The sequence below is a fragment of the Bos grunniens genome, chromosome 15, assembly GCF_055505025.1.
Source record: "Bos grunniens cultivar Pamir isolate PY7600 chromosome 15, Bosgru_T2T1.0, whole genome shotgun sequence".
Lineage (NCBI taxonomy): Eukaryota > Metazoa > Chordata > Mammalia > Artiodactyla > Bovidae > Bos > Bos grunniens.
The window spans coordinates 54,785,128-54,810,674 of record NC_141179.1 but is presented as its reverse complement, the minus strand read 5'-3'; the positions used below and the strand labels follow the sequence as shown (position 1 = coordinate 54,810,674).

Sequence of the window (25,547 nt, the reverse complement as noted above, 5' to 3'; positions counted from 1 at the left end):
GTTGGGAACATTGGTTCCTGTTAACATTGGTTAACCAGTGATAATGCTACATGTCCTACACTATATAGGTTAGTGTTGTGCAATGAGGTCTGAGGTACACGTGCAAGTGATGTCCCAGTCCCACAGGCCAGGAACGTGTGGTGTGACACGAACCATCACCACACTTCCCCTCACCTGAGGAGGCTTTCACAGCATTTCACACTTACTTCTGATGTGACAGATACTACAGCCCCCTCACTGTAGAGAGTGGTGCAGGGGTGCTCCTGACATGACCACTAACCGTAAATTCTCTACCTGAGGGGACTGTGACAGCAGTGTATGTGTCCCTCAGACATGGCTGATACCACCCGCCTCCTCACCAGTGGAGGCCGTCACAGCAGTTCAAGGGTACCTCAGAGGTGACTGGTCACACAGGTCCCCTTTCCTGAGGAGACAGTGACAGTGACGCACTTGTGCTTGAGACCTGACCACCAGGCGCATATCCCCTCGCGTGACCAGCTGCCACAGTACCTGCACCTCACTTGTGGCCAACAGCACAAGCCGCTTCACCAGAGGAAGCTGTCCCCCGGCAGAGGGGAAGACATCTGGGGGGTGGCCTCTCAGTGACTATGGTGGTGATAATATAGAAAAAGTATATATAATATAGATAATATAGAAAACTTCTTCACAGCACTTCATGGCTTACAAAGAACTCTCGCCTAGAGTGTCTCACTAAACCTTCACTCCAGCCAATATAGCCGCTACTGTTACCTACTATTCATGAAGGGGAGACAAAGAGAGAAGTGACGTCATTGCCCGAATGGAGGAGCTGGGATTCGAACTCAAGTGTGTGGCCCCCAAAGCCAATGGCACACTGCCTCCTGGTGGAAGAAACGATGGTGACAGTGATGAGTGTGCCGGAGGCCCCAGTGATGGCCCTGAATTCTGGACTCTCCTCCCCAGCACTCCAGGAGCCTCCTGCCCACACCAAGAGGCAGCCCAGTCTCTCCCCCAATGTATTTATAACTTGCCTTTCCTCCTTGGCACCTTCTTTTTCCAGCCTTTTGGATCTGTCGAAGCCTGACGCCAGGGAAGGTGAGGAGCAGTAGGAACGAGATGGAGATAGACAGAGCGTCACTGACAACTTGCCAGGGCAGAGTGGCTTAGGCAGCTGGCCTCCACTGGGTGTGGGAGGAGGGCGGGGAGGAATTCAGAGGGCCAGGCTGTCTTCTGTTTGGAGCTCAAAAATATTCCTGAGATGGGGCGTCCCTGATGGTCCGGTGGTTAAGACTCCACCCTTCTACTGTAGGGAGCACAGGTTGAGTCCTTGGTAAGGGAAATGAGATCTTATATGCCACACAGTGTGGCCACAAAACTAAATAAAATAATTTTTTAATAAAAAGTAAAGGAACCTATAAATTAAAAAAAAATATTCCTGAGATACATGGACTCCTCCTGGAGACGTTTCTGGACCGCCCCACCCGCTTCCTCAGATGGAAGAGACCTGGACTGGGAATGTTATGGGCCTGCCCACAGTCCCGGGAGGTAGGCAGGGTCGGGGAACCTGGGTGGAAGGTGCTTCTGACGACTGCTGGCCCCCTTCGCCTCTTCTCACCCTGCACCTCACCAGTACAGAGCTTGCACAGAACAGACTCCCGTTCAACAGAAGAGGAAATAGAACCTCAGAGAGCTCCAAGCCAGGCTTGAACCCAAATTGGTCTGCCCGCAGCGTCTGAGCACATATCCACTCTATGGCATCTCAGACTCATTTGATGGAGAACAAACTCCATCTAAGAAAGACAGAGTGAGAGAAGCCAAGGAGAGAGAGAGTGGACATTTGGGAAACTGAGTAGCTCTCTGCTCTGTAACACCTGTTCCTCTAGCTTCAAAACTCTCCAAAGTTGCCCACACCCCATCCTCTGGCCAATAGCACAGTTTACAATTACATGGAGATGTTTTCACAAACTTTTTCTCCTTTGTGTGGTTGGTTGGCTCAGAGGCTAGACTAAGAATTAGCAAACCTGAGATCTCGATTATGCCTTGACCTTGTGAACTGGGCAATTCCTCTCGCCTCTGTACCTCAGTTTCCTCGCCTGTCACATGGGGCTCTGAATTGCTGTTCAATTGGTGGGAAAGCCTCCATAGACCACAGAGTTCTGTGCCCCAGTGAGGACTATTAATATTGTTGTTCTCATATCAGCAAAGCCCAGTGGTAGCTGCTAACCAGCCACTTGGGAGTCCCCAGAAAAGCAATACACAGGTCCCTGATAGAAGGAGGCCTCAGGGGACAGGACCCCAGCAAGCTAGGGATGAGGGCTTAGGGGTCTAATGAATCCAGTTTCAACCCCAGCCTGGTTCTCCCTACTGAGGTGACACTGGCCTGGGGAGAGGAAGGGGCAGCTGGAGTGGCCTGAGCTACAGGTGAGCTGAGCCCCCCTCATGTAGACTTGGAGGCTACAAGGAAGTGCCCAGAGCCTGTCAGAGCCCAAGGAGGGACAAGGCTCTGGAAGGACATGGTTTAAGGGGGCAGACAGTCAGGCACCTTCACCCCACAATGAAAGGGGCTCCAGGAGAAGGGAAATGGGCTAAACTCTTTCTGCCTCAATTTATAGCATTGCAGGCTGACTTCCCAGTTGGTGCTAGTGGTAAAGAACCTGCCTGCCAATGCAGGAGACGTAAGAGATGTGGGTTCGATCCCTGAGTTGGGAAGATCCCCTGGAGGAGGGCATGGCAACCTGCTCCAGTACTCTTGCCTGGAGAATCCCATGAACAGAGGAGCCTGGTGGGCTACATACAGTCCATGAGGTTGCGAAGAATAGGACATGGCTGAAGCTACTGGGCATGCAGGCTGGCTGCTGACTCACTGACTGTGTGACTATGGCCAGGCACAGCCCCTCTCTAGGCCTCCTCCTCCCTATTAGCAACAGTAAGGGAGCAGGGCCAGAAGCTTTCACAGAATCAAGGGTCTGATTCTGCAGGACGCTGGAGGGAAAGCCCTGGAGGTGGTCAGGACAACTCTGTGTAAACACTGAGAAGCGAGGTGCTGGGCCCCATGGAAATGCTGGTTTTACAGGAGATGAGCTGGCTCAGTCTCCAGCCTCAAGAAAGCGGCAGGCTGGTGAGGGAAACATGAATGATCCAGGCTGTCAGACAGGGGTGCTTCAGTGCCTCTTCCATGGTGGACTCTTAGGAGCCCTGGGCAGGGAGTCGGGCATCTGACTTTCATCTCTTTGTGTGACCTTGGTTGAGCAAGTCAAGCTCCCTTCTCTGAGTTACTTTATTGGATAAATGAGGGGAGGGCCATGGGAAGTGGACTACATTGCTTGCTTATAAGGATGCTTCTGGCTCTGATATTCTGTGACAGCCCTGCAAACCTTGCACAAACCTCACACAACTCACTTACATGGGCTCAGTCAGGGGGGAGAGAACAGCATCTCAGAATTGTATCAACTTCCCCAGAAATATGGTTTGTATTAATTTAGATGCTAAACCAAAAGAAAGTAAAAATCCCTGCTGATTAGTCCATTATGGGAAAAAGTTAAGTTGAACTCGGGTTAACTGTCTCATTCATTAATTCATTTATTTAAAAGTATTTGTTGAGGGTTTATTATGAGCTAGGTTCTACCAGGCACAAAGTGTACAACAGTTTTACTCAGGATGGGTGCTCTGACTGCCATGACTTTTTTGCATGCAGAAGCATCCAGTCCACCTCTTCTTTAAGTCATTTCTTTCTTTCTTAAAAAATTCATTTGGTGCATCAGGTCTTAGTTGCAGAAGGTGGGATCTTTCCTTATGTTGCAGACTCTCGAGTTGTAGCTCACAGGCTCAGTAGCTGTGACTCTCAGACTTAGTTCCCCTGCAGCATGAGGGGTCCTAGTTCCCCCACCAGGGATCAAACCTGGGTCCCCTGCATTGCAAGGCAGTTTCTCAACCACTGGACCACCAGGGAAGTCCCCTTAAGTCACTTCTTGAGGATAGCATTTTTTTTTTTTTCTAGCCATGCAGAGCCTCTGTTTAGTAACCAGTCCACTTGAAACTGTTTGAAAACACCCTCAGAACAAAAGAGAATTCATAACTGTCTCTGATAGCAGTCTAAGAAACAGAAAGAGGAAAAGGAAAATTTTGGCCTATTTTTTTCCCCAGGTGAAAACCAGAGCTTCTGAATCCTTCAGGTGGCCTATCTTGGTGGAAAGAGTGTAAGACCAGATCTAGAGGCCTAGATTCCAGGACGAAGGCTGGTGCAGACCAGCTGTTGACCTGAGGCTGCTCGCCATTCCCACCCCGGTCTGAAGATTCATTTGTGAAAGAAAGAGTCAGGGACTCAACTGTCTGCAAGCAATTTTCGTGCTTACATAATCTTTGACACAAGAAGGGTTTTGTTAGAAGAGGGAGAGAAGCTGGGATGGTTCTGGAAAATCAAGTGGATCAGCTCCAGGGGTTCCTGGGGCAGAGAGGCAGTGAACATCAACATAATCTGGCCCTGGATCACTCAGTCAAGGGGAAGGGTGAGTGAACACTGCCATTGGCTCAGTTTTGAGGGTTGGAAAGTCTCACTATGGGGGCCTTGGGCTGCCATGCATCCTCAGTAGCTTTCTTCAGTGGTCTCCCAAGAGTGGAGTTACTCTCTGCAGAGGGCTTGGCTGTCTCTCCTGACATTGCTTCTGAGATGTTTTAGTTCCCTGTGGTGCACTCTGGACTGGGGCCCAGGCAATGGGCATGAAGTGGCCAAACAGTGATACCTGCTGAGCTACAGCAGCTGAGCGTGGGGAAGACCATGGAGTGGTCCGGGAAGTGCCTGGGAGTCTGGTTTTTTCTTTTTTTCCCAATAGGTGGAGAATCCATGTTCCACTTGGATTCACTGGGGAAAATGACTCCTTTTACCAAAGGCATATAAAATGCTCCTACCCTAGTAGGGCGACTAACATCTCAGTTTGCCAGGGACTAGGGATTTCCTCAAGAGGCAGGTCAGGTGGTCTGGTATTCCCATCTGTTTCAGAATTTTCCACAGTTTATTGTGATCCACACAGTCAAAGGCTTTGGCATAGTCAGTAAAGCAGAAATAGATGTTTTTCTGGAACTCTCTTGCTTTTTCCATGATCCAGCGGATGTTGGCAATTTGGTCTCTGGTTCCTCTGCCTTTTCTGAAACCAGCTTGAAAATCTGGAAGTTCACGGTTCGGATATTGCTGAAGTCTGGCTTGGAGAATTTTGAGCATTACTTTACTAGCATGTGAGATGAGTGCAATTGTGTGGTAGTTTGAGCATTCTTTGGCATTGCCTTTCTTTGGGATTGGAATGAAAACTGAGCTTTTCCAGTCCTATGGCCACTGCTGAGTTTTCCAAATTTGTTGGCATATTGAGTGCAGCACTTTCACAGCATCACCTTTCAGGATTTGGAATAGCTCAACTGGAATTCCATCACCTCCACTAGCTTTGTTTGTAGTGATGCTTTCTAAGGCCCACTTGACTTCACATTGCAGGATGTCTGGCTCTAGGTGAGTGATCACACCGTCGTGATTATTTTGGTCATGAAGATCTTTTTTGTACAGTTCTTCTGTGTATTCTTGTCACCTCTTCTTAATATCTTCTGCTTCTGTTAGGTCCATACCATTTCTGTCCTTTATCGAGCCCATCTTTGCATGAAATGTTCCCTTGGTATCTCTAATTTTCTTGAAGAGATCTCTAGTCTTTCCCATTCTGTTGCTTTCCTTTATTTCTTTGCATTGATCACTGAGGAAGGCTTTCTTATCTCTTCTTGCTATTCTTTGGAACTCTGCATTCAGATGCTTTTATCTTTCCTTTTCTCCTTTGCTTTTCACTTCTCTTCTTTTTACAGCTATTTGTAAGGCCTCCCCAAACAGCCATTTTGCTTTTTTGCATTTATGCAGGTCAGGAAGCAACAGTTAGAACTGGACGTGGAACAACAGACTGGTTCCAAATAGGAAAAGGAGTACGTCAAGGCTGTATATTGTCACCCTGCTTATTTAACTTCTATGCAGAGTACATCATGAGAAACGCTGGGCTGGAAGAAGCACAAGCTGGAATCAAGATTGCTGGGAGAAATATCAATAACCTCAGAGATGCAGATGACACCACCCTTATGGCAGAAAGTGAAGAGGAACTCAAAAGCCTCTTGATGAAAGTGAAAGAGGAGAGTGAAAAAGTTGGCTTAAAGCTCAACATTCAGAAAATGAAGATCATGGCATCTGGTCCCATCACTTCATGGCAGATAGATGGGGAAACAGTGTCAGACTTTATTTTTTTGGACTCCAAAATCACTGCAGATGGTGATTGCAGCCATGAAATTAAAAGACGCTTACTCCTTGTAAGGAAAGTTATGACGAACCTAGATAGCATATTCAAAAGCAGAGACATTACTTTGCCAACAAAGGTCTGTCTAGTCAAGGCTATGGTTTTTCCAGTAGTCATGTATGGATGTGAGAGTTGGACTGTGAAGAAAGCTGAGCCCCGAAGAATTGATGCTTTTGAACTGTGGTGTTGGAGAAGACTCTTGAGAGTCCCTTGGACTGCAAGGACATCCAACCAGTCCATTCAAAAGGAGATCAGCCCTGGGTGTTCTTTGGAAGGAATGATACTAAAGCTGAAACACCAGTACTTTGGCCACCTCATGCAAAGAGTTGACTCATTGGAAAAGACTCTGATGCTGGGAGGGATTGAGGGCAGGAGGAGAAAGGGACGACAGAGGATGAGATGGCTGGATGGCATCATCGACTCGATGGACGTGAGTTTGAGTGAACTCCAGGAGTTGGTGATGGACAGAGAGGCCTGGTGTGCTGCAAATCATGGGGTCGCAAAGAGTTGGACGTGACTGAGCGACTGAACTGAACTGAACTGAAGGGATTTCCTGGGATGTGGCACTAGCAGTGCTAAAACCTGGCAGATCTGGGCAGAGCAGGATGGTTGGTCCCTGGACATGACAAAGAGACAGGATCTAAGGACAGGTCCCAGGGTGCTCATGTTAGATTGAGACAGAGAGAGCCCCAGCAGCAGCTCCATGGAAAGAGGAGCTGTTCTCAGCTGAAGCAGATGGCATTTTGTAGCAGCCCTTGAGGAAAGCAGCTGTCTCTATCAGTAAGACATCATAGAAAGGGAATCCTCCATGTTCCTATTAATGTCACTCAGTTATATTACTTTTTAAAAAGAACCAATGGATCTAGGGTCAGATGGTTGCTTAAAGATTTTTAATCTAGTGCCTATCTAAACATTAAAACTTCCTCTGCACCATTTTAGCTAAAAAGACCCCAGCTTTGCATGCCTCTAGTTATATGGAACGGAGAAGGCAATGGCACCCCACTCCAGTACTCTTGCCTGGAAAATCCCATGGATGGAGGAGCCTGGTAGGCTGCAGTCCTTGGGGTTGCTAAGAGTCAGATACGACTGAGCAACTTCACTTTCACTTTTCACTTTCATGCATTGGAGAAGGAAATGGCAACCCACTCCAGTGTTCTTGCCTGGAGAATCCCAAGGACGGGGGAGCCTGGTGGGCTGCTGTCTATGGGGCCGCACAGAGTCAGACACAACTGAAGTGACTTAGCAGCAGTAGCAGCAGCAGTTATATGGAATTTGCTCATTTTCAAGCCAGTCTTTTGCCATATGGGATAATGCTGATTGTAAGAAACTTATTTCACATGTGGGACTTGCTGCGTCCCTGAAGCTGCTCATACTGGCCCCAGTTCTTGATATGTGTTCTACCTGTCCTTTGACAGCCCTTCAGGGGTTTATGTCCATTTCTCTACCCCACCAGACAGGACCAGCTTTGCAACCAATGCTTCTTAGACAACTCACCATCCTGGGCATCTTAGTTGTGCAATGAAATTCTAGGCACAAAGAAACTGTTAGGATTGAAATCCATGGTTGGAAAGAAAAAGATATGTGTTTCAGTTGACGTTTTCATGCTTGTTCTGGTTTACAGGAATGTACTGATATTTCCAGTCTGTCTGCTGGTATCTAGCACTGACTCACAGTGGAAGCCATCTGCAATGGATCAAAGGGCTCCTCACCTGCTTCTACTTGGTGGGCATCCCCTCTCTGCCTGAATCCCTCTTCCTCCTTGTCTTTGTCATTTTCCTCTTAATCTACCTGCTCATCCTGGTGGGAAATGCCCTGATCCTGGTGGCCGTGGTGATAGAGCCCAGCCTTCACAAGCCCATGTACTTCTTCCTGATCAACCTCTCAGCCCTGGACATCCTCTTCACCACAACCACTGTCCCAAAGATGCTGTCCTTATTCTTGCGTGGGGATCGCTATCTCAGCTTCTCTGCCTGCTTCCTGTAGATGTACCTCTTCCACAGCTTCTCCTGCTCTGAAGCCTTCATCCTGGTGGTCATGGCCTATGACCGCTATGTGGCTATCTGCCGCCCGCTGCATTACCCTGTGCTCATGACCCCGCAGACCAATGCTGCCCTGGCAGCCAGTGCCTGGCTCACTGCCCTCCTTCTGCCCATCCCAGCAGTGGTGCAGACCTCCCACATGGCTTTTGACAGCACTGTTTACATCTACCACTGCTTCTGTGACCACTTAGCTGTGGTCCAGGCCTCCTGCTCTGACACCAGCCCCCAGACCCTCATGGGCTTCTGCATCGCCATGGTGGTGTCCTTCCTGCCCCTTCTCCTGGTGCTTCTCTCCTATGCCCACATCCTGGCCTCAGTGCTTCGCATCGGCTCCCGAGAAGGATGCTCCAAAGCCTTCTCCACCTGCAGCTCCCACCTCCTGGTGGTTGGCACCTACTACTCATCCATTGCCATAGCCTATGTGGCCTACAGGGCTGACCTGCCCCTCGACTTCCACATCGTGGGCAACGTGGTGTATGCTATTCTCACACCTGTCCTTAACCCTCTCATCTACATGCTGAGGAACAAGGATGTCAAGACAGCCATCACCAAAATGGCATGTCCTCAGAACCTAGGGAATTTCTGGGCCCTTGATCCTTAGTTACAACTAATTCAGCTCCCTGGGCACAAATGACAGTGCCCAGTACAGAATAAACACAATAAACATTTTTAAATGAGTTATAGCAATCCAAATTGACTTCATTTGGTTGATCAGACATCTAAAACCTGGTCCTCAAATAATAGGACTTGAAGAAGTCTTCCCACTGGTGCTACAGAATAATTGATTTTCACAATTTCCCCCAGTCATTAACATGATGAATAAAATTTGATCATTCAGTGATTCATATTAAAAATCTTTACTTGATCTGCACAGAAATAAACCAGACCTATTTGCTGCTCCCATGGTATTTATAGTTTAACTGGAGAGTCAGACCCAAAGAAATACTATAAGACAATATGACTGAGAGAAGCAACAGGGCAGGGGACTGAGGGAGCCAAGAAGTTACCATTTGCTTTAGCGTTAAAATTTTCCTGTAAGTTCTTCTATTTTTGGCATTGATATCACTTATTTGTTAGCAAATATTCATGAATCAGCAATACAGTTGGGGGAGAGGCTTGAAAAGACTGCATAAGAAAACCACTAGCTTCTCCAGTCAGGGAGCAGTAACAGGGTCTGTGTTCTTGTCCAATGGAATGGATCCATTTTCAGCTTGGATGTCCATTAAAAAGTGATGCTTCCTGCCAAGAACTGGCGGGTGGAATTTAGAGTGGCTCCACTCATCATTACCCTCACTGACCCAAGAGGGGAAATTTGTGTTTCCAGTCCTGATGACTCTGGCCTCTGTGGATTAAGCAGTCCTGATTCAACTGGAGACATAATCAGTTCAGTTCAGTTCAGTCACTCAGTCGTGTCCGACTCTTTGCGACCCCATGAACCACAGCACGCCAGGCCTCCCTGTCCATCACCATCTCCTGGAGTTCACTCAAACTCACGTCCATCAAGTCAGTGATGCCATCCAGCCATCTCATCCTCTGTTGTCCCCTTCTCCTCCTGCCCCCATTCCCTCCCAGCATCAGAGTCTTTTCCAATGAGTCAACTCTTTGCATGAGGTGGCCAAAGTACTGGTGTTTCAGCTTTAGTATCATTCCTTCCAAAGAACACCCAGGGCTGATCTCCTTTTGAATGGACTGGTTGGATGTCCTTGCAGTCCAAGGGACTCTCAAGAGTCTTCTCCAACACCACAGTTCAAAAGCATCAATTCTTCGGGGCTCAGCTTTCTTCACAGTCCAACTCTCACATCCATACATGACTACTGGAAAAACCATAGCCTTGACTAGACAGACCTTTGTGGGCAAAGTAATGTCTCTGCTTTTCAATACGCTGTCTAGGTTGGTCATAACTTTTCTTCCAAGGAGTAAGCGTCTTTTACTTTCATGGCTGCAATCACCATCTGCAGGGATTTTGGAGTCCCCAAAAATAACGTCCGACACTGTTTCCACTGTTTCCACTCTTTCCCCATCTATTTCCCATGAAGTGATGGGACCGGACGCCATGATCTTCATTTTCTGAATGTTGAGCTTTAAGCCAACTTTTTCACTCTCCACTTTCACTTTCATCAAGAGGCTTTTGAGTTCCTCTTCACTTTCTGCCATAAGGGTGGTGTCATCTGCATCTCTGAGGTTATTGATATTTCTCCTGGCAATCTTGATTCCAGCTTGTGCTTCTTCCAGCCCAGCCTTTCTCATGATGTACTCTGCATAGAAGTTAAATAAGCAGGGTGACAATATACAGCCTTGACATACTCCTTTTCCTATTTGGAACCAGTCTGTTGTTCCATGTCCAGTTCTAACTGTTGCTTCCTGACCTGCATACAGGTTTCTCAAGAGGCAGGTCAGGAGGTCTGGTATTCCTATCTCTTTCAGAATTTTCCACAGTTTATTGTGATCCACACAGTCAAAGGCTTTGGCATAGTCAATAAAGCAGAAATAGATGTTTTTCTGGAACTCTCTTGCTTTTTCCATGATTCAGCAGATGTTGGCAATTTCATCTCTGGTTCCTCTGCCTTTTCTAAAACCAGCTTGATCATCTGGAAGTTCACAGTTCACGTATTGCTGAAGCCTTGCTTGGAGAATTTTGAGCATTACTTTACTAGCATGTGAGATGAGTGCAATTGTGCGGTAGTTTGAGCATTCTTTGGCATTGCCTTTCTTTGGGATTAGAATGAAAACTGACATTTTCCAGTCCTGTGGCCACTGCTGAGTTTTCCAAATTTGCTGGCATATTGAGTGCAGCACTTTCACAGCATCATCTTTCAGGATTTGAAATAGCTCAGCTGAAATTCCATCACCTCCACTAGCTTTGTTCGTAGTGATGCTTTCTAAGGCCCACTTGACTTCACATTGCAGGATATCTGGCTCTAGGTGAGTGATCACACCATCATGATTATTTTGGTCATGAAGATCTTTTTTGTACAGTTCTTCTGTGTATTCTTGTCACCTCTTCTTAATATCTTCTGCTTCTGTTAGGTCCATACCATTTCTGTCCTTTATCGAGCCCATCTTTGCATGAAGTGTTCCCTTGGTATCTCTAATTTTCTTGAAGAGATCTCTAGTCTTTCCCATTCTGTTGTTTTCCTTTATTTCTTTGCATTGATCGCTGAGGAAGGCTTTCTTATCTCTTCTTGCTATTCTTTGGAACTCTGCATTCAGATGTTTATATCTTTCTTTTCCTCCTTTGCTTTTTGCTTCTCTTCTTTTCACAGCTATTTGTAAGGCCTCCCCAGACAGCCATTTTGCTTTTTTGCATTTCTTTTCCATGGGGATGGTCTTGATCCCTGTCTCCTGTACAATGTCACTAACCTCCATCCGTAGTTCTTCAGGCACTCTATCTATCAAATCTAGGCCCTTAAATCTATTTCTCACTTCAACTGTATAATCATAAGGGATTTGATTTAGGTCATACCTGAATGGTCTAGTGGTTTTCCCTACTTTCTTCAATTTAAGTTTGAATTTGGCAATAAGGAGCTCATGATTTGAACCACAGTCAGTCTTGTTTTTGCTGACTGTATAGAGCTTCTCCATCTTTGGTTGCAAAGAATATAATCAATCTGATTTTGGTGTTGACCATCTGGTGATGTCCATGTGTAGAGTCTTCTCTTGTGTTCTTGGAAGAGGGTATTTGCAATGACCAGTGTGTTATCTTGCAAAATTGTATTAGCCTTTGCCCTGCTTCATTCCATACTCCAAGGCCAGATTTGCCTGTTACTCCAGGTGTTTCTTGACTTCCTACTTTTGCATTCCAGTCCCCTATAATGAAAAGGACATCTTTGTTGGGTGTTAGTTCTAAAAGGTCTTGTAGGTCTTCCTAGAACTGTTCAACTTCAGCTTCTTCAGCATTACTGGTTGGGGCATAGACTTGGATTACTGTGATATTGAATGGTTTGCCTTGGAAATGAACAGAGATCATTCTGTCGTTTTTGAGATTGCATCCAAGTACCGCATTTCGAACTCTTTTGTTGACCATGATGGCTACTCCATATCTTCTAAGGGATTCCTGCCCACAGTAGTAGATATCATGGTCATCTGAGTTAAATTCTCCCATTCCAGTCCATTTTAGTTCTCTGATTCCTAGAATGTCCACATTCACTCTTGCCATCTCCTGTTTGACCACTTCCAATTTGCCTTAATTCATGGGCCTAACATTCCAGGTTCCTATGCATTATTGCTCTTTACAGCATCGGACCTTGCTTCTATCACCAGTCACATCCACAGCTGGGTATTTTTTTTGCTTTGGCTCCATCCCTTCATTCTTTCTGGAGTTATTTATCCACTGATCTCCAGGAGCATATTGGGCACTTACTGACCTGGGGAGTTTCTCTTTCAGTATCCTATCATTTTGCCTATTCATACTGTTCATGGGGTTCTCAAGGCAAGAATACTGAAGTGGTTTGCCATTCCCTTCTCCAGTGGACCACATTCTGTCAGACCTCTCCACCATGACCCGCCCATCTTGGGTTGCCCCACAGGCATGGCTTAGTTTCATTGAGTTAGACAAGGCTGTGGTCCTAGTGTGATTAGATAGACTAGTTTTCTGTGATTATGGTTTCAGTGTGTCTGCCCTCTGATGCCCTCTTGCAACACCTACCATCTTACTTGGTTTTCTCTTACCTTGGACATGGGGTATCTCTTCATGGCTGCTCCATCAAAGTGCAGCCGCTGCTCCTTACCTTGAACAAGGGGTATCTCCTCACCACCACCCCTCCTGACCTTGAACGTGGAGTGGCTCCTCTCGGCCCTCCTGCACCCACACAGCCACCGCTCCTTGTATAAGTCTCACTAAATTTAAAGCTACAACTTCTGCCTGGTCATTTTAAGCTCACTGTGAGAGTAGATCAGCAGTCATAAAAAGGAGTTACCTTGTTTACAAGGGCAGTTTACTGTGATCTTCAGGAGGAAGGAAAACTGCTCTTCCATAATGGGGACTGGGAGGTTGGCACTCAGGCAAGTAGGCATTTCTTATTTCTGCCAACTCTAACTCTTAGTGGGCCATGAAAACAACCATAGCATGAAGAGGCATAGCAACCAGGGGTCCAGAACTGACATGGACGAGGATCTGGATCATGCTAGAAGGGACTCCATCTAGATCCACTGAAATGATTGAATGTTAAGGAAAAGGGGAAGGGGAGCTAGAGTGGGTGAAAGAGGAAGGAGAAGGGGAGGATTGCCTGCAGCCTTGGGACTGACTGCAGCAGCAGGGGCAGTCGTTAATTCAACTAATCTTTTTCTTGGAAATTTCCCTCGAAAATGTGGTGAGTCAGAATTCTGGAAACCCTATGTCCAAATAGAGTGAATTTGTGAAAAGTCAATGAATCTAGGACTTTCCTGGTGGTCCAGTTGCTAAGACTTTGCCTTCCAGTGCAGGGGATGTGGGTTCAATCCCTGGTGAAGTGAAGTCGCTCAGTCGTGTCCCACTCTTTGCGGCCCCAGGGACTGTAGCTCACCAGCCTCCTCTGTCCATGGCATTTTCCAGGCAAGAGTACTGGAGTGGGTTGCCATTTCCTTCTCCAATCCCTGGTGGGGGAGCCTAAAATCCCACATGCCTCACAGGCAAAAAAACAAAACATAAAAAAAAGAAACAATATTATAACAAACTCAATAAAGACTTTTAAAATGGTCCATGTTAGAAAAACTTTTTAAAAAGTGAATGAATCTGAGAGGTTCAAGGGATAGACTGGAGTAGACAGTGGTCTCTCCTCTAGGAGCTGAGTGCTGGCTGCTAACAACTCACACACATATACCCTAAGATAGAGGTGTGCTGACCCTGACCCTCATTGCTTTCCTTTTTGGGGGAAAGTGAATAAGAGAGTAGCTTTATAAGTAAAACAAATGAACTACTGGGTACTAAGTGGTCTAAGCTTCGATGCCAGCTGTTGACATCCTATAGAAGTACAGTATCTATAAAGCCAGCTGTTAGGCATCTAGAGACCCTAAGAGCCCATGAAAAGTGCATCTTCCCCTGCAGGAGATGAACATCACTAGTCCGCTGGGAAACTGAATGTATGCAGGCAGCCTCTCCCTGGGTATTGCTAGAAAATGCAAACAAAACTCCTGGAGTAATTTTCACATAATTGTGTTTCACTCCAAATACCCCATGTCTATTATCTCATTCAGTTCAGTTCAGTCGCTCAGTCATGTCTGACTCTGTGACCCCATGGACCACAGCACGCCAGGCCTCCCTGTCCATCACCAATTCCTGGAGTTTACTCAAACTCATGTCCATTGAGTCAGTGATGCCATCCAACCACCTCATCCTCTTCTCCTCCTGCCTTGAATCTTTCCCATCATCAGGGTCATTTCAAATGAGTCAGTTCTTCACATCAGGTGGCCAAAGTATTGGAGTTCAGCTTCAACATCAGCCCTTCCAATGAATATTCAGGGCTGTTTTCTTTTAGGATGGACTGGTTGGATCTCCTTGCAGTCCAATGGACTCTCAAGAGTCTTCTCCAACACCACAGTTCAAAAGCATCAATTCTTCAGCACTCAGCTTTCTTTATAGTCCAACTCTCACATTCATACATGACTACTGGAAAAATAGTAGTAGTCAAATTGACTAATAGTCAAAATAGCCTTGACTAGATGGACCTTTGTTGACAAAGTAATGTCTCTGCTTTTTAATATGCTGTCTAGGTTGGTCATAACTTTCCTTCCAAGGAGTAAGCATCTTTTAACTTCATGGCTGCAGTCACCATCTGCAGTGATTTTGGAGCCCAAGAAAATAAAGTCTGACACTGTTTCTACTGTTTCCCTGTCTATTTGCCATGAAGTGATGGAACTAGATGCCATGATCTTAGTTTTCTGAATGTTGAGCTTTAAGCCAACTTTTTTCACTCTCCTCTTTCACTTTCATCAAGAGGCTCTTTAGTTATTCTTAGCTTTCTGCCATAAGGGTGGTGTCATCTGCATATCTGAGGTTACTGATATTTCTCCCGGCAATCTTCATTCCAGCTTGTGCTTCCTCCAGCCCAGCATTTCTCATGATGTACTCTGCATATAAGTTAAATAAGCAGGGTGACAATATACAGCCTTGATGTATTCCTTTTCCTATTTGGAACCAGTGTGTTGTTCCATGTCCAGTTCTGTTGCTTCCTGACCTGCATTCAGATTTCTCAAGAGGCAGGTCAGGTGGTCTGGTATTCCCATCTCTTGAAGAATTTTCCACAGTTTGTGATGATCCACACAGTCAAAGGCTTTGGCATCGTCTATAAAGCAGAAATAGATGTTTCTCTGGAACTCTCTTGCTTTTTCCATGAGCCAACGAATGTTGGCAATTGAATCTCTGGTTCCTCTGCCTTTTCTAAAACCAGCTTGAACATCTGGAAGTTCACAGTTCACATATTGCTGAAGCCTGGCTTGGAGAATTTTGAGCATTACTTTACTAGCATGTGAGATGAGTGCAATTGTGCGGTAGTTTGAGCATTCATTGGTGCCTTTCTTTAGGATTAAAACAAAAACTGACCTTTTCCAGTCCTGTGGCCACTGCTGAGTTTTCCAAATTTGCTGGCTTATTGAGTGCAGCATTTTCACAGCATCATCTTTTAGGATTTGAAACAGCTCAACTGGAATTCCATCACCTCCACTAGCTTTATTCGTAGTGATGTTTTCTAACATCCACTTGACTTCACATTCCAGGATATCTGGCTCTAGGTGAGTGATCACACCATCGTGGTTATCTGGGTCATGAAGATCTTTTTTGTACAGTTCTTCTGTGTATTCTTGCCACCTCTTCTTAATATCTTCTGCTTCTGTTAGATCCATACCATTTCTGTCCTTTATTCTGCTCATCTTTGCATGAAATGTTCCCTTGGTACCTCTAATTTTCTTGAAGAGATCTGTAGTCTTTCCCATTCTATTGTTTTCCTCTATTTCTTTGCACTGATCACTGAGGAAGGCTTTCATATCTCTCCTTGCTGTTGTTTGGAACTCTGCATTCAAATGGGTTTATCTTTCCTTTTCCCTTTTGCTTTTCACTTCTCTTCTTTTCACAGCTATTTGTAAGGTCTCCTTAGACAGCCATTTTGCTTTTTTGCATTTATTTTCCTTTGGGATGGTCTTGATTCCTGTCCTCTGTACAATGTCATGAACCTTTGTCCACAGTCTATCAGGCATTCTGTCTATCAGATCTATTTCTTACTTCCACTGTATAATCATAAGGGATTTGATTTAGGTCATACCTGAATGGTCTAGTGGTTTCCCCTACTTTCTTCAATTTAAATTATTTCTTTAAATCCTCTCAAAAACCCTATGAGATGGGTAATATTGTTATGTTCCATTTTACAGTTGGAGAAACTCAGACTCAGAGTTCAAGTAACTTGCCTAAAGTGACATGCTGTACTTAGTTACTCAGTTGTGTCTGACTCTGTGACCCCGTGGATTAGCCCTTCAGGCTCCTCCATCCATGGGGATTCTCCAGGCAGGAGTCCTGGGGTGGGTTGCCATGCCCTCCTCCAGAGGATCTTCCCAACCCAGAGATTGAATCCAGGTCTCCCTCATTGCAGGCAGATTTTTACTGTCTGAGCCACCAGGGAAGCCCAAGAATACTGCAGTGGGTAGCCTATCCCTTCTCTAGGAGATCTTCCCAACCATAGCCAAAATATATTAGAACTGGCATTCAAACCCAGGACCCTATTTAGACCCTCTGCCCTGATCCATATGCAGAGTACAGTTCTGGGGATGAAGTTCTGGGTCTGCCATGTAGCTTTAATACTAAACATTAGCATAAGCATCAGTAAGTCATTTCACTTCTCTGGACCTCAGTGTCCTCCTCTTGACCTGCCTGTCTCCCTTGGCTGTTCTGGGGACCAAATGGAATAATGTCAGTAAAAGCCACCCCATTGGTTGTAAAGTTCTGGAACCCATGAGGGCTATTAACAATGTTGTTCTCATTATCGGCAAATCTCAGAGGTAAATCCCATCTCAACATAAAGAAGTCAATCCTGGGTGAGTAGGAGGCTCAGTGCCCCAAAGGAGCCCTGCCTCGAGGGAGAGTACTCCCGCAGGCCTGGCTGAAAGGAGAGTTAGGGGTTTAATTAGCCACAGCCCATCTGCTACCAGGCTCTTCTCTGCCAGCCAGGTTGGAAGACACATAGGGGACACCACGAAAGGCATCAAAGTAGACAGGACTTGGCAGGTGAGTGAGCTGGGGGTGACGTGCCAGAGCTCAGCAAAGACCAGAGTATGGAGACAGGGCAAGGATGTGGGAGGGAGGGATAGAACTGGGACCAGGGATCCGGAAGACTAGCTGGACGTGCACAAGAGGCAGGCACCCAGGAGCCAGGTTTGCTGTGTGTATGTGGGCTGTGGGGCCTTGGACCACATACCCTGTCTGGTCTGTGTGCTCAGAGGTGGAATTCAAATCATCCTGGTCAAGGCCTTCCATGGGAAAGCAAGGCTGATGGCAGCAGTAACATTGGAGACACTAGCCCACTTGGAGTTTATAGTGGTTCCAGGTTCTTGTGTAGCATTGCTTAAGCATTCTCTCTGTAGGACTCAGCAACCCCAGGGGTCACAGATGAAGGAAATGAGCTGCAGTCAGGAGCTGGGATGGGAATCTGGTCCTTTCTGACTCACAGTGCACACACTTGACCACTAAGGCCCTCAGGACACGCTGCAGATAAAGCCTCTGGCTGGCAGCAGGTGCTCACTAGCTGGGAGAGCCCTCTCCCTCGCCCTCTCCCTTTGGGTCATGGACCATGTAACATGTGGTCTGCCAGACACAGAGCAGACACTTGGAAAAGGGTTCATCAGATTAGAAACCCCTCAGAGTTCTTTTCCTCTAAACCCATCACTACACAGATGAGAAAACCAAGTGTTGGAGGATGGAGGGAATGAAAAGTATCCGCCAAATTGAGAAGGCATTCTGAGACTGTAAAATGAGGCAGGCAGCTCCATATGATCAATGGATCTTTTTATTATAGGGTAACTTACAAGATGGTTTTATTATAGGGTAACTCATCAAGATCAAGCAGACAGCAATCTGGAAGCATTCATAGCTGCACTATGCACCACGGAGGGGCCACGGGGACAATTTTATAGTTAATCTAGGGCATGGGGGTAAGTGTTTGGAGACAGGATATGCATTCCTAAATCGAGATTAATGAATGGATGACTGGTCTTGTGAGTGCTGGGAGTACATCACAGAAGATTTTCAGCATTGTTTGGGGACTAACAGCATAGAGGCCACATGATCCTCATTATTAAACAATATCTGTTAACTACAAAGCCCTTGATGACAGAGAAGTGGTTTACTGCATAGTACAGTCCTGGTTAGGGTCAGTGGAAGGACAGGAGACACTGAAAGGGGCCAAGATGGCATCGGTTATGCTAACAGCCATACACCAGAGTCACAAGAAGTGAGTGGCAGAGCTGGTCCAGGAGCCAGGACTTCTGGTTGCTAAAGGCAGGGCTCTTCTACAGCAGGCTGGCTCCAGAATTACCTGTGCTCTTACCCCTCACCAACCATTGCCTTAAACAAGGGTCTTGTTCCAACCCTCAGTTTCTCATATGCTGAAGGGAACAACTACTCCCTGGCAGGGCTGGATGATGGGAGAAGATGATGCACATGAAGCAAAGCTTAAGGTTGGATCCTTGGTGATTCTCTACCCTTCCCTGTCCCCACCTGCACTGTAACATTCTCCTGGACAATCCCAACAGGGAGGACCTGCTAGGGCAAGTTCTGTGCCCTGGGAAATAGTACCTATTAGGTCCTAGTGGCTCAGCGGTAAAGAATTCGCCTGCAATGCAGGAGATGCAGGTTCGATTCCTAGATCAGGAAGATCTCCTAGAGAAGGAAATGGCAAGCCACTCCAGTATTCTTGCCTGGGAAATCCCATGAACAAAGGAATCTGGCGGGCTACAGACCACGGAGTTGCAGAGTTGGACAGGACTGAGTGATTAAGAACAGCAACAAAAGATCCTAAGCACAGGACTGCATCACTCAGATGTAGTGCGAAATCCAAAACAAAATGAGAACCCTAACCTGCAAAATAGTGTAAGAAAGTCCAGCTAATTAGATACTTCCTAAGATCACCAGCTGAATTGTGCTTTGAAAGATTAAATGTTAAATTCTTTCCAAAAGTATTCTTGGTGCCCCTGCTTGGCTGGTGGCCCAGCATATGCCTAGTCTGCCTGTTGGACAGTCCAGCACCAGTTGGTGTGAAAAACCGCATGCCACCTCTCCTTTGGGGTCTCAGCATCCCTCTCTCCATATGCAAGGGGGAAGGGAACTTGACTTTATGGCTCCCTTAGGGCCCCTCTGGCTTCGGCTCCCTGCCTTTCTGCCCCTCCAATCCCCTGCTCTGCCTCACCCAGGACCAGCAGCCACAGATGCTTCCCCGAGGGCAGAAATGTCCAGGGCAGTGCAGTTTGCAGTCCTTCAGGTGTGAAAAAAACCTGGTGACCATACTTGTTGGACCAGGGTTCTGGTTAACTGAGAGTGAACCCTTTAACATGGAGACAATCGGGTCAGTCTCTTGCCAGGTCCTTGGTGTGACCTCTGAGATTCTCTTTCCAGGAGCACACACACAGGACAGTTGTCCTTCCTGTGCTCATTTTAGACAAAGTAGTTGCCAGTCCCCACTTCCAAATCTAGAAGCCAGACTGTACAATCCAAATCCATCACAGAGCAAACTAGTGAATTTTTTAAAGGTGGGCAAGAAGTGTGGGGTAGGGGAAATGGGTTGGAATTGAAGATTTAAAAAAACTTTTTGTTCCAGTCTGACACTCTACGATTATAGGACATGAAGGGTGTTTGTAGCTAGTCTGTTTTGCATTTGTTTTAGAAAAGAAAGAAAGTAGCTGTTGTTCCTAAGAATTTCAAGGACAGTCGCTTGATGACATCAATAGAGTTCAAACAGCAGTGATGGAGTTGTAAACATAAAACTACTGGGACTGCTCATTAGAGGCTCATCCTGAAGTAGGGATGAGCCAAAATTGCCTCAGCAGTCCCTGAATTGACCTCAGCACACATTTAATGAACAACCTACGGTATGAGGTTTTTCTATTTGGGCAGCTACAGTTTTCAGTTCTCTGGGTCCTTTCTAGCTCTCATGACAGCTCCTTGTGTCTTCTCAGCTGATATTTGGAGGAGCCCACACCACAGTTGGCATCAAAGAGCTAAATACAACACTGGCTGGGCAGGGGCAGCCAGGAGGAAGGATGCTGACAGACCCTGAAGGAGGAGAAGATGCACCATCAGCTTGGGCTCCATCAGGAAGAGGGCAGTCCCTCTGAAGGCATGGGTCCTTCCCATCACCGAAACATGAGAGAGAGAGCACCCAGAGAACTTGGCAGGGAGAGAAACCGGCAGAGTTTCTGAACCCGGAAAATGAAAGGGGAGCCCTTCCCTGGGTAATGAGTAGCCTGGGCAAGCAGCATGCTTCAAAAAATATTGGAAAAATGAGCTCTTTCTAGTGATGTGGTAGAGTGATGTCACTTAGTAGAACTTGAAACAAGAGCAAAAGAAGAAGCAATGACATAGGAAATCTTATGCGATCATCTAAGATCTGATGCTCAAAAGATACTGTGGGACGTGGAGCAGAGAAGGAACAGAAGCTCTTTCAAGGCACTTATCATAGCTGTAACTAGTAATTAACCATGTGATTGGCTTTTTAAAAATATTTATTTATTAATTTGTCTCTTCTGGGTCTCAGTTGCCACATAGGGAATCTTCGTTGCAGTATGTGGGATCTAGTCCCCTGACCAGGGATTAAATTCAGGCTCTCTGCATTGGGAGTACAGAGTCTTAACCACTAGACCACCAGGGAACGCCTATGTGGTTGCTTTTAAACCTACCATCCTTCTACTAGAATTTAAGCCTTGTAAAGGCAGGGCCCTTATGCGCCTTATTTACCTTCTCACAGCCTTGTGCACTGTAGGTACTTACTAAATACATTATGGAAGAAGGAAGGAGAAAATTGTGGGTTAAGATGGAAGAATGATAGCCCCAGTCCTCTAAACTCAGTCATAAATGATTTGGATTGCAATCGTAGAGTGAACTATACAGAAATCTCCTTCCAAACTTCTGTTTTATCTAGTTTCCAGATGCTCTGACTGCCTGTCTCCCTGGCATATAGCTCTCTCCCACCATGTATGCCACAGCCTGTAATGGATCAAAAGACTCTTCACCCATCTTCTACCTGGTGGGCATCCCCTCTCTACAGGACGTCTTCTTCCTCCCTGTCTTCTTCATCTTCTTGTCCTTCTACCTGCTTATCCTGGTGGGAAATGCCCTGATCTTGGTGGCCGTGGTGATAGAGCCCAGACTCCATAAGGCCATGTACTTCTTCCTGATCAACCTCTCAGCCCTGGATATCCTTCTCACCACATCCACTGTCCCAAAGATGCTATCCCTCCTCTTACCTGGGGATCACTACCTCAGCTTCTCTGCCTGCTTCCTGCAGATGTACCTCTTCCACAGCTTCTCCTGCTCTGAAGCCTTCATCCTGGTGGTCATGGCCTATGACCGCTATGTGACTATCTGCCGCCCGCTGCATTACCCTGTGTTCATGACCCCGCAGACCAATGCTGCCCTGGCAGCCAGTGCCTGGCTCACCGCCCTCCTTCTGCCCATCCCAGCAGTGGTGCAGACCTCCCACATGGCTTTTGACAGCACTGTTTACATATACAACTGCTTCTGTGACCACTTAGCTGTGGTCCAGGCCTCCTGCTCTGACACCAGCCCCCAGACCTTCATGGGCTTCTGCATAGCCATGGTGGTGTCCTTCCTGCCCCTTCTCCTGGTGCTTCTCTCCTATGCCCACATTCTGGCCTCAGTGCTTCGCATCAGCTCCCGAGAAGGACGCTCCAAAGCCTTCTCCACCTGCAGCTCCCACCTCCTGGTGGTTGGCACCTACTACTCATCCATTGCCATAGCCTATGTGGCCTACAGGGCTGACCTGCCCCTCGACTTCCACATCGTGGGCAACGTGGTGTTTGCTATTCTCACACCTGTCCTCAACCCTCTCATCTACACGCTGAGGAACAAGGATGTCAAAGCAGCCATCACCAAAATATCATGTCCTCAAGACCTAGGGCATTCTGAGGACCTTTGATCCTTAGATATGGTTAATCCTGCATCCAGGATACCTGTGTGTTAAGAAGAGAGAATGCCATAAAAAATTTTTGAAGGAAAGAATGACTTGTAGCAGGACCAAAAATGCAGTATTGGAGCTTCCCTTTCCAAAATTAATGAAAAGCTAAGTAATGAAATCAATCCTTTTGTGGAAAGAAATAAGAATGTCAGATACAGTATGTAAAGCATCTTCTGAAAAGTATCAATTAGATTTTTTTAACATAATAGGTCTAAAGTAAGAATAAGGACAGCAATGCACACAAAGTAGTTATTAAGACATAGATAGACACGTAGATCAATGAAAAACAGCAGAGAGCCCAGAAACAGACCCTTGACTATATGGGCAATTGATATTTAAATAACACTGTAGATCAGTGTATGATAGTATTAGAACTATCAGATATCCACATGTCAAAAGATGAAATTTGTCTCTTACCTCAAACACACAAAAATCAATCTCAACTTAAATAGGAAAGGCGGAACTATACAACTGTGTAGGAGACTATAGTCTTGATCTTGGAGAAGAAAAGTATTTCTTAAGTAAGATATTTAAAACTCTAAATGTAGAGAAAAAAAGCATAAATTTGACTGCTTTAAAATGTAAAATTTTTATTCATCCAAAGGCATCATAAATAGACTGGAAAGCCGGTCTACAGAACAAAAGAAGTAATTTCTTATGTATATCACCAACAAAAAGACTCAAGATTCATAGCCAGGATATACAGAAAATCAAATCAGTTTTTAAAACAGGTAGTCAAGCCATTAAAAAAAAATACAGCTACAGCAAAAAACTGCACTAAAGGGAATAAACAAATGTCCAATAAATATAAGAAAATGTGCTCAAGCTCTTTAGTAATAGAAGTGTAAATTACAACAGCAAATAGTTGCCACTAGAAACCAATCAGACTGGCTAAAATGCCAAAGTCTGATGAGACCCGAGTTGCCTAGGATGTGGATGGATGGAGCTCTCATACATGGAGAGTGGGAATGCTAATTGGTACAGCCATTTTGGAAAACACTTTATCATTCTCTTATGATGTTGAAGACACACATATTCTATGATCTAGCAACAGCAGCATTTCCCCAATTTGTGAAATGTTCCTAAAATGTAACACTATACGCCAATAAAACATGAAGGAATTATGTATACATGCAACAACCCAGAAGAATCTCACAGTACTGAAAGAATCACAACTCATATCCTACATGGGATATGATTTCAGTTGTATAAAGCTTAAAGACAGGCAAAGCTAAATACATTTTTTATCAGTGCACACAGATGTCATTAACTATGATGAAAAGAGAAGGTATATTTATAGCAAACATCAAAATCATGGTTATTTCTGCAGGGAGAGGGTTGTTCTCAGAGAGGGCTGCCGGGGGGCTTATGAGGTGTTGTCAATGTTTCATTCTCTCCTGAGTGATGGTGACATGAGTATTTTCTTTACAATAAACTATATATTTAGGCTTTATACAGTTCTACTCTGTATGAATATTGTATCTCATTATAACCTCTGACAAGGCATCATTCCATTGGGCAGAGTTTCCGATAGTAGTTCTCAATGTTTGGTCCAAGTCTTCCCAGGGGTACAATGGATGGTGGTGGTTTCCACATCCATGGTAAGCATCAAGCTGCTGAATATCATTTTCTTCCTTTGTCCATTCATTTAAGAAGTCTTTACTGAGCATCTTGGAAGTATTAATCTATATAGTGGGCTTCCCAGGTGGTGCTAGTGGTAAAGAATCTGCCTGCCAACGCAGAAGACGTAAGAGACGTGGGTTCAATCCTTGGGCCGACAAGATCCCTTGAAGCAGGGCATGGCAACCCACTCCAGTATTCTTGCCTGAAGAATCCCATGGACAGAGGAACCTGGCGGGCTACGGTCCATAGGGTCACAAAGAGGTGGATACAACTGAAGCGACTTACCATGCATGCACACCCGCACAGTCTATACTGTAAAGGCTAAGAGACAGAGGTAATTCAGGACCATCACCGCCCTCAATTCACTCACATGGGTGAATTGTAGGAAGACAGACATGGGTGGAAAAAGTGTAGTGAGGTAGATGATGTTTCAGAGGGATGCACAAGGGGCAGCAAGAACCCAGGGTAATATCTAATCCAAGATATCAATAAAAATGTCTTCCATACATACTGTTAACCTATGCACTTGTTTCTGTTTGTCTGGGATTCCTCATGGAGTTAACACCATGATAGATGTGAACTGATTGAATAGAAGCCCTAAACTGCTCCCGTTGGAGAAGGAGAGATTTCACTCTAGTGCTGACCAGGCAACATGGCTTCCATCCCTGGTCCAGGAAGATCCCACATGCCCCCGAGGAAACATGCAACTACTGAAGCCCATGAGCCTGGAGCCAGTGCTCCGCAACAAGAGAAGCCACAACAAGGAGAAGCCTGGGCACCATAACCAAGAGCAGCCCCTGCTCTCTGCACCTAGAGAAAGCCAGGAGTACAAAGCAACAAAGACCCAGCACAGCCAAATAAGAGAAAGAAATGGAGTTAACACTCAATTAAACCCAAAGGATTTTAACACCCAATCCCTTTCAGGAATAACACAAGTCAAAAAGGGATCAGGATGTAGTTCTCTACACTGTTAGGCTCCCCCCAACCCCCACCCAAACAGGCAGGAAGGGAAAACCATTCTCAGAATAGTGAATGGAGCAGGAAATGACATTTTCATGGCATGGGTTAAAGGGAAGAACATTTTCCTTAACAAACTGTGATAAAGGTGCAGCACTTAAGTGGAACTTAAAGCAAGGGCATTAGCAGAGAGTGAGAATTCCAGTAAATAATAATGAGTGTCTTCATACCTGATTAAAAAAAATTATATCAGTTTTTGGCCATACCACATGACATGTGGAATCTTTGTTCCCCAACCTGGGATTGAACCCATGCCCCCTCACAGTGGTAGCAAGGAGTCCTAGTCTCTAGACTGCCAGGGAAGTCCCCATCAGATCAGATCAGTTGCTCAGTCATGTCTGACTCTTTGCGACCCCATGAATTGCAGCACGCCAGGCCTCCCTGTCCATCACCAACTCCCAGAGTTCACTCAGACTCACATCCATCAAGTC

The 25,547-nt window shown here is 45.8% G+C and overlaps 2 protein-coding genes across 2 annotated transcripts; both read left to right on the top strand.

Moving 5' to 3' along the window:
* Positions 1–7,087: 7,087 nt before the first annotated feature.
* On the top strand, positions 7,088–9,008 carry LOC147358271 (olfactory receptor 2AT4-like). Its single transcript, XM_086340856.1, has one exon. It carries the CDS (start codon positions 8,274–8,276, stop codon positions 8,928–8,930), a length of 657 nt encoding a protein of 218 aa, XP_086196982.1. The 5' UTR covers positions 7,088–8,273; the 3' UTR covers positions 8,931–9,008.
* A 12,344-nt stretch (positions 9,009–21,352) lies between these two features.
* Positions 21,353–22,559, top strand: LOC147358270 (olfactory receptor 2AT4-like). The gene has a single exon (XM_086340852.1). It carries the CDS (start codon positions 21,472–21,474, stop codon positions 22,435–22,437), a length of 966 nt encoding a protein of 321 aa, XP_086196978.1. The 5' UTR covers positions 21,353–21,471; the 3' UTR covers positions 22,438–22,559.
* The last annotated feature ends 2,988 nt before the right edge of the window (positions 22,560–25,547 follow it).

What these genes read in the sequence shown, in the direction of transcription:
- LOC147358270 (XM_086340852.1), top strand. Translation starts at nt 21,472, where the DNA reads ATGTATGCCACAGCCTGTAATGGATCAAAAGACTCTTCACCCATCTTC.
- LOC147358271 (XM_086340856.1), top strand. Translation starts at nt 8,274, where the DNA reads ATGTACCTCTTCCACAGCTTCTCCTGCTCTGAAGCCTTCATCCTGGTG.